A 16259-nucleotide genomic window follows, 5' to 3' on the forward strand; every position below is an offset into this window, starting at 1 on the left:
TATGTCTTTTTACACATAATGTAGAATAATGAAATATTCTAATAACTAAGTGGGTGGTGATAATGGTACTGGTGCAACATGTTGAGAAACACCTTTTCCTGATGTCATCTGGAATGCTGTCACAAATCCTTTTACTGATCTGTGTCAGAAGTAGCAGGGGTGATCTGCTATAGTTATGTAGATTGCCACCTTTTTGAGGGTGTCTGAATAGTAAACTGTTAGAAATATAGGAAGTTAGTGGGATGAGAAAGTTTGATGTTGGGTTGCAGTAGGGTGAGCTTTGTGTGCTGGAACAATGAAAGAAAAAGTTTAGGTATTTAGGCTGGAACTGGACCCAAGTATTCACCTTTTTTAAAAAAAAATTTTTCGCTGTCACCCAGGCTGGAGTAACCCTGAACTCCTGGGCTCAAATGATCTTACTACCATGTTTCCCCAAAAATAAGACAGGGTCTTATATTTATTTTTCCTCAAGAAGATGCCCTAGGGCTTATTTTCAGGGGATGTGTCATTTTCCCCTCAAACCCTCAGCTTGTAGCACCCACAGGATGGCTGGGACCTGACAGGGGGAGCCAACCTTGTTGGTGGGGCTGCCCGCACCTTTCCGGTCACCTGTGGGATAGTCAGCTGTCATGATAGGGCAGATGAGAGGGCTGCTCTTCTTCTTTACTGCTCTGAGAGGAAATGCATGGGTTGTGCAGATTATCCGCGTTGCCACGCCCATCATTAGGTCTTATTTGGGGGGGGGGGTAAGGCTTATATTGTGCAAATGCTTAGAAATCCTGCTAGGGCTTATTTTATGGGTAGGTCTTATTTTGGAGGAAACACATTACCTCATCCTCCCAAGTAGCTGGGACTACAGGCATGTGCCATGACGCCTGGCTAATTTTTTAATTTTTGTAGAGATGAGGTCTTGCTGTTTTGCCCTGGCTGGTCTCGACCTCCTGGGTTTAAGCCATCCTCCTGCCTCTGCTTCCCAAAGCTCCGGGCCAAGTACTCACTTTTATAGGCAGTAGGAAATAATTGTAGGTTTAAGAGCAGGGAAGCATGACAGTAAATAACACTGCTTAAGGAGTGGTGGGTGGTTGGTTAGGGTATGAGTCAGGTTGTAGAAACAGACCAGTCAAGGAGCGTCAGGTGGCAGTAATGCTGTGGGATATGGGTGTTCATTGGAACTGGGGGATTGATAGTTAAAAAGAAAAAGGAGAGAATGGTTATGGGAGAAGTGTTAGGGAAGACTTAGCAGTTATCAATTAGATGTATAGGGATGAAGAAATCATTCAAATCGGTGCTATTGATGAAAAGGAACTTAAGAAGGGGACATTTTTGAACAGTACAAAAACCTTAATTTTTACTTGTAGATTTAAGATGATGTTGGGATGTCCAAATGAGAAGTCTGGTATGTTTTTTAGAGTTAAAAGAGTTTGAAATTGGCTGAGTGGCTCATGCCTATACTCGCACTCTGGGGGGCCCAGGGTGGGAGGATCACTTGGGATCAGGTATTTGAGACCAGCCTGGAAAACATGAGACCCTGTCTCTACCAAAAACTAAAAAAAAAAAAAAAAAAAATTAGCTGGGCGTGGGTGTGCGCACCTGCAATCCTAGCTACTTGGGAGGTTGAGGCAGGAGGGTCGCTTGAACCCAGGGGTTCGGGGTTGTAGTGAGCTATATGACACCACTGCACTTTAGCTGGGGCAACAGAACAAGACCCTGCCTCAAAAAAAAAAAAAAATTGATTTTCGAATCCTCAGCATGGAAGCTTAATGAAGACCTCAGTGGTTTCTCTTCTCCTCCCTCCTCCTGTCCTCTCTCCTCTTCTCCTTCCTTCCCCCTTCTTCCCCTCTCTCCCTCCTTTCTCCTCCCTACTCCTCCTTGGAAAGAGCATTTAAACAGAAGTTTATAGGGCACAGAAGTGACTCTTAGAAAGTATCTTTACTTAAGGATCAAGATAATGCAGTGAAACCAAAGAAGAAAGATTGAGAAAGACAGGTGGGTTAGAAAAGGGGATCCAGGAGAAACTTGTAGAGGAAAATAAAAATTACATAAAGGAGGCAAGAAGCAGCTAGTCTTCACTTGGTACCTAGCAGCTAATAAAGTCTCCAGGATGGAGTTAGGTGCTCATTGATGAGTGAAAACTTGTAAAATTTATATAACATAAAATTTACCATTTCAACCCATTTTTAAGAGTACAGTTCAGTAGTGTTAAGCATATTCACATTGTTGTGCAGCCATCTCTAAAACTCTTTTCATCTTGCAAAACTGAAACTTTTTGCCCATTAAACAACTGCCAATACATAGTGCTTTTTATAAAAATGTTTGCAATATTCGTCTCCTTTAAGATAATATAGGATTTTTTATTTTTCCATAAAATAATAGGATTAGTAAGTCTTAAAACTGTATTATATTGAGTGGTCTTTTATTAAGAAAGCTCTGAGCTTCTAAAAACCATAATCTTGTATAATTCTTTTAAAATTTTTTCTTATTATTTTTTCTTGTATAATTCTTACAGGATTATACTTAGAATCATAGAAGCCCAAGGAATCTTTTAAAAATGCAGCTCATAATAGTATCCAAAATGTGAAGTCTCCTTTCTAACTCCCACTAAAATAGCTTTGTGTAATGTATGCTTTAATTCTTTGCATTGATATGAGCCAAACATGCCCATATAATTTTTGGCATGTTTAATTTTTCCTACTTTCTGATTTTACTGAATTAAACTTGCTTGTAAGTTATACCCATGCATTGGTCTGGTATCTGGTAGTACCCAAAGTACAACTGTCTTCTCTCCTAAGTGACAGCTTTTTAAATATTTAAGGAAAACCATAGTATCCTGGATGATTCTCCTCATTTAAACTCCGTCAAGAAACTTTTCATAGGACAGTTTCCACATTTCTCACCAAACTTGTTGCCTGCTTTATGTTGTCACCTGTTACAATGTGTTACTCAGAACTGATAGAATTAGAGATCTGGTTAGACTAGACCTTGGTTGAGCTAATTATTGCTGTTGATGTGTATAATACACTTTATTATTTTGGGCCTTGAATACTTTTTAAACTGCCATATTTCATGGAAAACACATTGACTGGTAGTGCTTAAATCACTTAATCTATTTTAAGTAGTCTCTGGCTACTAAACTATCTTGTATATCTGTGGGCAGAACTGCATGTTTCTTTGTTCTTATTATATTCAACCTAAAAGTTTTGGTTTGTTTAAAACCATTGAGGTATTTAAATCTACATTTTTCTCTACCATTTGTATGTCGCCTAACTACTTCAGTTAATCTTTTAAATTGAAAAAAGTCGTTTGTTTAAAAGTTGTTTATATTTAACAATTCTAAAGTGTTAAATGTTATGTTTTAGGGAGGCATTGGCCAACTTCATCATAAAAGATTAATACTGAACATTAAAAAAATTAGTTATTTGTCTGTGTTAATGAGCTGTAAACTTTGTCAAAGTTTAGGAATAGAATGTAATGGTAATGTTACTGTTTTGGGATAACAGATTTTTTTTTTTTAAATAATAAAGCAGGTATCAAGCACAAATTACATTGAACATAGTGAAAAATGGCTCATAATGGGAGGAAGATGTCCAAGCTTTCTACCTAGCTGGGAGGATGTTAGTTTACTCTCCTATGTTTTTAATATTTCATGATAAACTGATTATTTCCCTTTTCTAGTAGTTGGTAAGGATTATAGATATGCAGCCCACCAGCTATAAAACATTATAGGATGTAACAGATTTTTGTGGAGGTCGTTCATCCCTGTTGCAAGACATTCCATTATTTTTATAGGCTTTTCTTTTATAAAAATGAGAAATTGTATATAGATTGAATATTAAGTTGTTTTTAAGCTTTACAATTTATCTAGATCTACACTGTCCAATATAGTAGCCATTAGGTGTACATGTTTATTTAAAAGTATATAAACATTAAAATGAAGCCATTTAAAAATTCAGTTATTTACTTGCACTAGCCACGTTTCAAGTGCTCAGTAGCCACACGTGTCTGGTGACTACTATATTGAACAGCACAGATTATAGAATATTTTTTTTCATTGCAGAAGTTGCTGTATTGATTGATGGGGATCTAGCTACAGATTATTTTCATTCAAATTTCTATCCTATCTATTTTCATTCAAATTTCTATTCAACTGACTATCCTTACACTAAAGGTATGAGTCCTAGGGGAAAGCATAATAATTCTTCAATGATCTTTATAACAGGAGGAATGATATAGGTTAATTATGAAAAATCTAGAAAATATAGAGAAGTAAAATGAAGAAAATAAAAAATTTCTGTATGGGCCAACTATTGACTTTCTTTTTTTAACATTTGTTTTATATTCTAGTCCATTTTCTCTGCAGTTATATACAAACACTATATTGGGGATGATTTCACTTGTGTACATTTAAAATCAAAAAAAGCAAGAATATGAAAGTAATCTTTTTAACTAGAAATATTTTTACTTTATAGAAGTTTATCTGAACATTGTTCTAAATCTAAATTATAGTTATATGTCTTCTATGCTTATCATTAGCCTTTTGGCTAAAAACGGTATAAAAATAAGGTGTTTGATTCTAGATCATTGTATGAGTTAGGAGTATTGGACTATATCCCAAGTTACTTATTTTCCTTTAAATAACTCCTTAAAAATTATGTTAGTATTTGGCTGTATGTAATATCAGAATTACCTCAAACACTTCAAATAAATTCATGAAGTTTCACTGTGAAGTGGTGACACAATGTCCTTAGACTTCATTCTACCTTTTTGCTCATTTTCATCTCGTTTGATATTTGGCTCTGTCAGCATCATCTTTGACCACCAAGATTAGTTCGTTAGGTGCATGGTAGCTGTAAGGGGAAATGATAAGAATTTTTTAAACCTGAGCATATGGGTAGGTGAATTTAAAATCTACACATTGTGGTTTTTTACCTGGTGTTATGTTTCATTATGATCAGAGATATGTACTATTAATTTTAAGTGTGTTCCTTTGTTTCATGGGAAATGGAAGATAGGCAACTGATGATCATGGTAGTGGCATTCAGGGTAATGAGAAAAAGTATAGGATGTTGGCATCTTTTTGTTTAAATTATTAAAGAAAATTTCTTTGTGTTTATATTTTGAATCTTTTTTATCATGGAAACATACTTATAAATTTAACGTTAGTCGTAAGAAGTTAGAGAGGAGTAGGAATTGTTTCTAAATATCTAAGAGTTTAACAAAAGACAATCACTATTTTAATGAGTGCTTTATTTACAATGCCATTATTAACTTTAGAAAGTCATTTATTTAATATAACATTAGGAATTGTTATAATGGAGCTTAATAATTTTATGAATTTCCCTGATAATAAAGCACTGTAATAAATTGTATTTTTGTACTCTAACCATCTGCCAGATAAGAATTATATATATAACTTAAATAAAGAGGATCTTGAAATTTTATGCCTCCAAATTATAGTAATTTCTGGGACTTCAGTGTAGCATTCAGTCTCTTTTAATTATAGGGAAGCAGAATGATTAGTTTTCAGTGATTGTGATTTGGTACATATGCATATTTTAAATAGCTAAGAGTGGAATAGGAACTGAAAACTGTTCTTTTATGAATCTTAGACTTTAGGGATAGTAGAATCAGCTTAGAATTTGCCTTGTTTAGGATGGGTTCTCCAAACTTGTTGAATATTTATGTATGTGTTTTGGATAGGTAAATTTTAGGATATATATTTTGAAACTCTAAGGCTCTGTATTTTATAGGAGAGGAAAAATGAAGGCATTCTAAGTGGGTACTTTGTCCTATATCACATTTTCTTCTCCCAGCAAAGCTCTTGAAATGGTAGTGAAAGGAGTTTTTTATGATAATGGAAGCTAATAGAGTTCCTTGCTTTGTAGGCACCAAAACCTGAGAGTGTTCCTGGTAGTGTACCCAGAGATTTGAGCAATCACACACATTTCTTACTTTAATGACTCCAGGACATATTATAACAGAGCAACTTTGTTGAATATTTAATTGTTAGCAGGGATATTTTGGCAAAATTATTGGGAAGCTTGAAAGAATTAGAGCTTTGTTTTTATCTGAGAAGGGGAAGAAGCAAATTATTAAGTACCTATTGTATGTTAAGTACTGTGATAAACCCTTAGAGAAGTTTTCTAATTTTAATCCTTTTGTTAGCCCTTTGAGTGTTACTAAAACTGTGAGAAGAGAGGGTAAGTTCCCCAGGATCTCCTGTAGCAAATGGCAAGTGGAATTTATAGCCAGACTCTAGAACTCTGTTCTTTCCATTGTTCATTTTCTCTTGTAGTCTCCTTGATTACAAATTTAAAACCAAAAAAAAAGAATCGATATCATTAAAATAATGTTTTTTTCTTCTTTGGGGAAGGAAATGTGAGAGTGAGTGAATATGCATGTATTGGACTGGAGGTAAGATGAGGAATAGAGTTGGTGTGTTTGAAGTATCTCACAAGAAGAGGGTTGAGAGGCAGTTTATGGTAGTTTAAAACTGGTAGAGGTTCTGGCAAAAAGTAACCATTTAGTATAAAGAGTAGCTATTGTTATTATTCTAGAGATTCTATTCTGACATAATTCAATAAAGTTCTTCCCAAATGTGGGAAAGATGGATATTATTTGTATTTGAGAGCAGTTTCGTTATATCAACAGGGATACCACAGTAATAATTTAGATTTGCAGTTTATAAATAAAGTTATCACAGTACTCCTACATTATCTTATTTGGCAAGTATGGTTTCCATTTTATAGATGGGAAAAACACTTAGGTCATAACTAACTTTATTAAAAGAGCCACTTAGGGAAGCTGTTTCTTCTAAAGAATGCTTCATTGAATATCTTTGAGATAAAAGTAAAATTTTCAGTTGTGATTTCTAGGGCGATTAAATGGAGGGTATATGCATTAGGTCAAGGAGGAGAAATGCATTTTAGGGTTTTATCTTTTTTTTAAATATTTGCATTTTTTTATTTCTAGGCTGTTCGCTGCTACGAGTCTCTAATCTTAAAAGCTGAAGGAAAAGTGGAGTCTGATTTCTTTTGTCAATTAGGTCACTTCAACCTCTTATTGGAAGATTATCCAAAAGGTAATTTTTTTCCTTGTTAATTATTATTTGATTTATATATGTGTTTAAAGTAGTTGTAATTATTTGTACTCGATGGGTGCTACCATTTTCACTTCTAAGAAATTGTAAACTCATGAATATAATAAACAATGAGAAATTAGAGTAGAGATGGAAAAATGTCATGTAGCTCCATGTAGCTCCATCAGTAAGTTGATCATTCAGTAAAACTAACCACCACCTACATGTGCAGTGCAGTTTTGTTTGCTTTGGGAAAATTCCTGCCCTTTAAAGGTCCTCCCATAGTAGAAAGTGAGCCAGTTTGATGTAGGTATCTGTTACATTGTTGAACACTTTGGAAAGCTAATACAAACTCAGCATTTTTTATCTTTATCCTGGCTGAAAACATTTCCATTTTAGCTAGAAAATATTTTAATAAAAATCTAATCTGTAGCCATATCATTATAAAGGTGAGTAATGCAGAGAGATAATTATACATGAGGTTGAGCCTTGGATAAAACCAGTTTTTTATTCATCTGAAATTTTTTCCCTTTAAGAAATAAACGAGTTAAATAACTGAAAATAGTCAGTCCCCTAAGATGTGCCCTTTTCATGGAACTAAGCTCCTGACTCAGACCCTTACTCAGGAAGTTAAAAGCAACCCCAAATTTTACCCCTACCCCAATTCCAAAGGAAAAATCCACAGCAATGGAGAACTCTTCTTAAAAGCAAGAACATTTTAAGACCTTTTGATGATAGTAAACATTTTGATGTGGAACGGATGTTAGCTTGTTTTCAACAAGTATGTTTAGTGGACAAAACACCTGGCAAATAGTACCAGGGCTAGAATGAAGGTTGATGTTTATTATGCAGCTTTTGTGTTGGGTCAAGTGAACATTTTCCTAATGAATATGCAGTTTCAGTCAGAGACAGGTGTATACAGTGTGAGATTTGAAGTTATGCTTATTTCCCAGCTCAGCTCTTTTATTTACAGCTGCATTATTTTTAACAGATTATGTAAACATTCCTGAGTTTCTGTCTTCTAATCTGTTAAAAGGGGGGAGGAACTGGTGAATGATATCTTATGAGTTTTGATATTATGTGACACTGGTTAGTACTTAGCAAAATGGCTTCAGTTCAAGAGAATAATGGGTATTAATAATTAATATCCATTACCCATTTTAACTTTCAAACTGGTAACTTATTCAAAGGAAACTATTATACCAAAATATACACACAGTAGTATATTCCAGAAGTATTGTGGGTTCAGTTCCAGACCACTGCAATAAAGCAATTATCACAATAAAGGGAGTCATTCATATTTTTTTTTGTTTCCCAGTGCATATATAAAAGTTATGTTTATACTATACTGTAGTCTATTAATTGTGCAGTAGCATTATGTCTAAAAAACAATGTGTATACCTTAATTAAAAATACGTTATTGCTTAAAAAATGTTAGCAATCATCTTGAGCCTTCAGTGAGTTGTAATCATCTTGCTGGTGGGAGTCTTGCCTCTATGTTGATGGCTGCTGACTACTGATCAAGGTGGTGTTTACTGAAGGTTGGGGTAGTTGTCACAATTTTTAAAAATAGAGACAATAAATTTTGCCACATCAGTCGACTATTTCTTTCATGAAAGATTTCTCTGTAGCATGAGATGCTGTTTGAAAGCATTTTACCTACAGTAGAACTTCTTTCAAAATTGGAGTCAGTCCTCTCAAACCTTGCTGCTGCTTTATCAAGTAAGTTTCTTTAATATTCTAAATCCTTTGTTGTTATTTCAACAGTGTTTACAGCATCTTCCTCAGGAGTAGATTTCATCTCTAGAAACTACTTTCTTTGTTCATCTGTAAGAAACAACTCCTCATCCATTCAGTTTTTATCATGAGATTGCAGTAATTCAGTGTCATCTTCAGGTTCCACTTCTAGTTCTTTTGCTATTTTCACAACATCTGCTGTATACTTCCCTCCACTGCAGTCTTAAACCCCTCGAAATCATTTTTCAGGGATGGAATCAACTTATTCCAAATTCATGTTAATACTGGTATTTTAGCCTCTTTGTATGAAATCACAAATGTTCTTAATGGCATTGAGAATGGTGAATCCTTCCCAAAAGTTTTTCAGTTTACTTTGCCCAGATCCACAAGAGAAATCACTGTCTGTGGTAGCTATAGCCTTATGAAATGTATTTCTTATATTTAATAATAACATGAGAAGTCAAAATTACTCCTTGATCCAGGGGCTGTAGAATGGATGTTAAGGGGCATGAAAACAACATTAATTTCCTTGTACATCTTCATCAGAGCTTTTGGATCTTCGGGCGCATGTGTTGTCATTGAGCAGTAATGTTTTTGAAAAGAATCTTTTTTTTCTGAGTGGTAGTTCTCAACAGTGGGCTTAAAATAGTCAATAATCCATGCTGTAAATGGATGTGCTGTCATCAGGCTTTGTTGTTCCCTTTACAGAGCACAGGCAGAGTGGATTTAGCTTAATTCTTAAGAGTCCTAGGATTTGTTGAAATGGTAAATGAGCATTGGCTTCAACTTAAAGTCACTAGCCGCTTTTGCTCCTAACAAGAGAGTCAGCCTATCCTTCAAGGCTTTTGAACCTAAGCACTGACTTCTCTCTAGCTATGGAAATCCTAGATGGCATCTTCTTCTAATAGAAGGCTGTTTTGTGTACATTGAAAATCTGTTGTTTAGTGTAAGCCACCTTCATCAATGACCGTAGCTAGATCTTCTGGATAACTTGCTGCTTCACCTTGCACTTTTATGTTATGGAGATGGCTTCTTTCCTTAAACCTCATGAACCAACCTCTGCTAGCTTCCAACTTTTCTTCTGCAGCTTCCTCACCTTTTTCAGCCTTCATAGTATTGAAGGGAGTTAGGGCCTTGCTCTGAATTAGGCTTTAGCTTATGGGAATGTTGTGGTTGATTTGATCTTCTATCCAGACCACTCAAACTTTTTCCATATCAGCAATAAGGGTGTTTTGCTTTCTTATCTCTCATGTATTTGAGTACCATTTCAAAATTAAAGTACCACTTTAATTTTCTTCAGGAGTTTTTATTTTGCATTTACAACTTGGCTGATGGGCACAAGAGGCCTAGCTTTTGGCCTATCTTGGCTTTTGATCTGGCTTCTTCATGAAGCTTAATCATTTCTAGCTTTTGATTTAAAGTGAGAGACAGGTGACTCTTTCACTTGAACACTTAGAGGCCATTGGAGGGTTACTTATTGGCCTAATTTTAATATTGTTGTGTCTCAGAGAATAGGAAGACCTGAAGAGAGACGGGGGAATGGCCCATCCATGAAGCAATCAACACACTTTTTTTTTTTTTTTTTTAGGCAGAGTCGCGCTCTCTTTCCTGGGTTAGAGTGTCATGGCGTCAGCCTAGCTCACACCAACCTCAAACTCCTGGCTCAAGCAATCCTCCTGCTTCAGCCTTCCGAGTAGCTTGGACTATAGCCATGAGCCACGGTGCTTGGCCCAGAACACATACATATTGATGAAATTTGCAGTCTTATGTGGATGTGGTCCATGGCACCCCCAAACAATTACAATAGTAACATCAAAGATCACTGATTACAGATCATCCTATTAATAACAGATAAAATAATAATGAAAATTGCCAAAATGCATGTGAGAGAGACACAAAGTGAGCCCATGCTATTGGAAATAAGGCACTGATAGACTTGCTTGATGTAGGATTGCCATTAACCTTCAATTTCTAAAAATACCATCTATGAAACGCACTAAAGCCAAGCACAGTTTGTTGCCATATGCAATAAAATGAGGTGTGCTTGTAGAGTCCTGTGCAATCTGCTAATTTTTCAATGTTGTACCTTTATGTAGTTGGAGAGCACACTAATTTTAGAGCACATAGACAGACCTAGACTTGAAAATCAGGTTACATAGGAGCTGTATGTCCTTGATGCTTAGTTATTGTTAAACAATAAATCTTTTGAACTTTAAAACTTTATTAGTCTATAAATAGTACAGCTATATTTTTCATTTGCAAAGTGTTTGGTTATGAAGATAATGAAAAATCCAGGGAAATTTGTTTTGGAGGTGTTTTTTCTTTTTTGGAAGGTGAAGGGGCATGTGGCAACTAGACTGTGTTGGCAAACTAGCTAGTAGGAGTAATCGAGTAAGGTGAGAGATAAGAAGGATAACCTAAGTATTTCAGTCACTAAAAAGATGTGTCCCGAAACCCATTTACTATTATACATACATGAACTGACTATTGATAGGTAGGCAGTAGCTTCATTAATTTGTAATAGGAAGAAGAGGTGGGAGAGAATGAATACAGAGGTATGCAAATGTATTTCGGTATATTTTAGTATTTCAAGTTGGTGGCTTCTATTTCCTAGATGTGAGTTGTTTATTTTTTAAAACTTCCTTGAGGCTTTTTGGGCCACATTTCCACTATAAAACAGTTCCCATTAAAATAATAACTATTGGAATTATTTCCATTCATTCTCTTCACCATCTTTCTGCAAGTCCACAACTATAGAACCAGTCTCTAACAGCACTCCCCCCTTCCATCACCAATTTATACAGGCATTTGTTACCTGAGGCTGCTTTTTCCTCCTCTCTTTGGAACCAGTACAGGATAAGAGAACTGCCAACCTCAGGCAAATAGATGTTTATTTTTAAAGAACACATTATAAACCATAATTTTCTAGGAGTAGACATAAACCGTACAATGAATATTCCTCTGTGAAGAATCTGCTCAGTTATATGTATGTAGGAGATTTACTGGCCTTGTTAGTCTGAAGGCAGTCCTTCAATTATTTATCCTGATTCATTGTCATCTTTTTTTCTATAAAGTTGTCTGAGCTTAGGGTTACTCTGAGGCTAGTTTCTTGTTAAAAAAACACAACTGCTTCTATTAATAATTCTGCAGTAGAAAATGGTAGTACTTGTTTTGTGTACATTTTGGACTGTGTTTTTTCTACCCTTATTTGTCATTCTGATCTTATTTGCTTCCTGTCTTATAGGAATTCCTAAAACTTTTTGGTCTGCAGATGGTATAGTTTGGTTATTATTACTGTTATGGATTTATTCATTAAAAATCTTTTCTGCTATTTCACATGAATTTGGAGCAGAAGAAAAAAAAAGATTTGTAAAATATTTTCTTAGCCTTTCTGGTTGGTAATATTAACGAAGAGCTTTACAAAATTTCTCTCACTCGATTTGGTCATTTTGCTTCTGGGAATTTACCCTAAAATAGTAATTGGGTAGGGGATTATGGGAAGATGGAGGCTCCATGCACTTGGCATATTCTTTTGGGTTGTATTTCCCTGGAGGGAGTATAGCATACAGGATGTGTAGTAAAGAGTTCCCTTTAGGGTCAACAGCTTTGGAAGGTAGAGGATGGAACTGGGATTGGACAGAGGGAGAAATGAAGCTGTGAAAGCTTTGGCCAACTTCATCGGTACCTCTGGAGCTAGAATGGCCCTTGAGAGCTCTCCTAAGTTGGGCCAAGGTGGCCAGGCCTCCATATGCCAATATATTTTTTATACACACACACACATATCTCAAATATATATTTCAAATATATATCTATTATTTTCAAAATTGGATGTGGGTCAGTCTGGGAAGGAATGTGATTTTGGACAAGTTGGCTTTCTGCAGCTTGAGACAGCTGCTCTAAAAGCTCACATGTAGAGACTGTCAATAGGCAGAACTCCCAACAATTCTTCCTTGAAGTGGGATTTGAGTGGTTCTTCACAATGTCTACCACACCTCCTTTCTACTTCTATAACCCCAAAGCTCTAACCCGTTAGCCTCTGCTGAACCAAATACCTGATAAGGCTGTCAGACAGCCATGGAGATGGTGCAGTGATTTCTCTTCTTTGGGTAGGAAGACAACCTGAGAGAGAACTCTGGGCTGAAGAACAAGCATATATATTCAGATAAATATGTGTGATCAATCTTAGCAGTTTAATACAAAGTATGTGTAAATGTCTTTAAATATGTGTGGTAAATTATAGAAGAGAGTCACGGAGTTAAATTGGTTAGAAAATCAAGTAGCACAGTATCTCAAAGTACACAGCATAATTATGAAAAGCTAGAAATTATGAGGTGAGAGACTTGGGGGGCATATAGTAAGAATTTCCAAAGAAAAACAATTAGTTGGATGAGTATAATAATCACTCCTGATATTAGTATGAGAACCTTGAAACCCTTAAAAATAGTTTCATCACATCTCTTCATGAGCTGGATGTTTTCCCAATTATAAGTTCTCTGAAATTCTAAATTCAGTGATAGATTTTCTTTTTCCCTTTCCTTTTTCCTTCAAGTAATTTGTCAGTTTATGTGTTGCATTGTCTTTCACTTTCAGGCAATAGACTTTGGTTGTTTTAGTTCCTAAGCAGGTACAAATGGCCAGGGCAAGTTACATGCCAAGAGTTGCTAATGTGGAAAAGTCTTAAGTCAGAGCTTGGTGATCTAGCTTGCTTGCTTGTTTTTCTTGGGTCAAATGACAATACTTCATCCTGGGATGTTTATAGTGTAAGAACATGAAATGCATATTTTCCAATCATAGATCTTGAGTTTGTCTTTTCCGAAATTGTCGATTTTTTTTGCAGTCATTATAAACAGGTTATTAAGTATTTAAAGGATGGCTTAAGTAAAATCTAGTTACAGTGGACTAGGAATTTTTTTTCATGGATAGGTAACTTGAAGATTAGAAATAAAGACTGATACTTTGGTTAGACTTGTATAGCCATTAGAGTTTTAGTAATTTATTTGGATTAGGAAACATAAAATATATTAAGATCTTTCTTTAAATGCCAAGCTTAATGGGAGTAGATTATAATTGGCAATAAAATATGTAAATGAGTGGAAAGATAACAAATGCTCAAGGAAGAAAAGGCTCAATTATAGATCTGTTTCTGCATTTTAGAGTATCACCTTAGTGACTTTGAATTTAAGGGTACATATTTATGCCTCAGTTCATCATATTGTTGTATGAATGCCATGTTTCTCCCATCTGATAATAACATGGTCTTCTTATATCCCAGTTTCAGTTACTTTGGAAGACATTGTACTCTCTTTAAAGGCTTCCCTATTCGCAGAGAGCCTTTTATGAAGCCAGGTGATATATGTTATTAATCAGATTCTTGAAAACATAACCTCCAATTTTGTTGAAATTCTATAATATCATTAAAAGGGCAAGCTCCAGCCTTGGTATGGTGACTGCACAAAATTGTCAGCAGCCCAGACTTCTATTGATTAGGGTGTTTTTAGGCCCAAATATCAAAGACCTGATTATAGCCTAAACAATAAGGACATTTATTACCTCACATAATTGGAAGTTCATAAATGGGTGTGCTCTAGGCATAGTTTGAAGTCTGGAGGGATCCAGGTACTTTCTGTTTTTCTCTGTTATCTTCTGTGTGCTTCATCTGAACTAAGACAGTTCCCCTTGTGGTGGCAGTTGGTGATCTATGCTTCCTTGTTCATATCCACCAGTAGGGAGGGAACATTTCCCATAATTGTCATCTATAAATCAGTGGTGATAGGGCCATGTGAGCTCATGTACCCATTTCTGGACTAAAACAATCACTGAGATTGCCAGGAATGTGATACCCTTTCTAGTTGATAGTGGGGGTTGGGAGTGGGGTTACAAACAGATGTGGAAATGTCAGTCATGCTATTCACTACACAAACTCTTGTTTGACTATTCTGTTACAGCTAGTGTGATAATTTAGTTTGCTTTTCTTTGTTAATTAATGACCTTTACGAGCTAGCTACACTCATGAGTGTAGAACTAAGAACTAAGAAACATGAGGTGGCTTAAAACCAACTCTTCACAACTAGAAAATTTACTCATAGTCTAATATCCTTCCAGTGGTAGGTTGGTTGATGTCATCTTTATGCAAAAAAGGTGAACATTATTTAAATATAAAAGTTACTTGTTCGGATATGTGATGATGTTTTTGGGTAATGCTTCTGTAATTTGAAAATATTCAGAATGTTCTCTGTGGTATTTATTTATATTTTGGATGCTTACCAATAAACAATAGGAAAACATTACATGTAGAGTTTTAAAAAATGTTAGTTTCCATTTTTTGGTTAGTGTTCTTTTATTCAGTGTCTCATATATAATCAGGAGAGGATGTTTTATTTACTGGTTTGTTGAAGAAACAATTTGATCACTAGTGAGTGTTAACATGTAGCATGTTGCAAACTTTTTTTTTTTTTTTTTTGCTGGTTTCCAGTCCTTAATGCATTTTTCCCCTTATTGAGCAATGTATTATATGTAAGGAGAGTGTCTAAAAATATATGTATGGTACAGTTGACACCCATCTACCCGCTGTACAGGTTAAGAAACAGAATGGTACTGGTACCTCCAGTCTGTGTTCTCTCTAATTGTTCTCCCTTCCTCCATAGGTATAACCCATGACTGACTGTGATGTTTAATTACCTTGCTTTTATTTTTTCTTCTTTCCTTTTCCTTTTTTGAAAGCCACTGATAAAAGTATCCCTCAACAAGATATTGTTTAGTTTTGAAAAACTGAGCAGCAAGCACAAATATAGCTATGTAGGGAAAAGGCCATATTGTCACTATTTGAGGAGACTTTCAGGAGGAGTAAAACTAAACACTAGGTTCTGGCTAATAGTCTGGCTTCTGGTTCCTCAACAGTTTACAAGACCTCCTTTTAGGGAAGGCAGTGGGCCAGGGCATGTGTGAATCCTGGCAAACATGATACTTAAACATAGGACCAGGTACTAGGAAACTGTCAGGAATATGGTCAGAGAGAGTGGATTATTCAGAAGTACTTCAAAGCAGAACACTTAACACTTCTGGGAGATAAAATGAGAGCCTTCACATTATTCATTTTGTAGAATGTAGAGGGGAGAATAGGAACTTTATCAGAACATGGGCCCATATAAGAATCTCGGCCAGGCCTATCTAAATGTTTGGAGGTTGCAAAGAGGTTACAATGGCAGCAGAATTTTAATGATAGGCCTCAGCAGGCCTATATGTGGAGGAGATCCATTCTAGGATCTCTCTTTTTCTTCATGTTGGGTATTCCCATGGTTTCTCCTCTCTGTTGTGTCTCCTGCTTTCAGTAAACCATTTCTTTTTCTTTCTTGGTCTGTACTCTTTTAGGGGAGCATGTTTGTCAGTATCTTCTTCAGGAAAGGTACTTGGGAGACAATTTCCTTTAAGATGTATATCTGAAAATACC

At 35.6% G+C, this 16259-nt stretch overlaps 1 protein-coding gene across 10 annotated transcripts in view; it reads left to right on the forward strand.

Annotated features, from left to right (window-relative positions):
• The window catches only part of KDM6A (lysine demethylase 6A), a 194811-nt gene that overhangs the window by 69466 nt on the left and 109086 nt on the right, over window positions 1–16259 (forward strand). For all 10 annotated transcript variants that reach the window (XM_012754078.3, XM_012754081.3, XM_012754080.3 and 7 more), the window contains exon 3: window positions 6970–7078. In XM_012754078.3, the coding sequence (XP_012609532.1) occupies window positions 6970–7078 (109 nt within the window). The remainder of the gene's footprint in view (window positions 1–6969; window positions 7079–16259) is intronic.

This window comes from Microcebus murinus, chromosome X (genome assembly GCF_040939455.1).
Source record: "Microcebus murinus isolate Inina chromosome X, M.murinus_Inina_mat1.0, whole genome shotgun sequence".
NCBI classification, from domain to species: Eukaryota; Metazoa; Chordata; class Mammalia; order Primates; family Cheirogaleidae; genus Microcebus; species Microcebus murinus.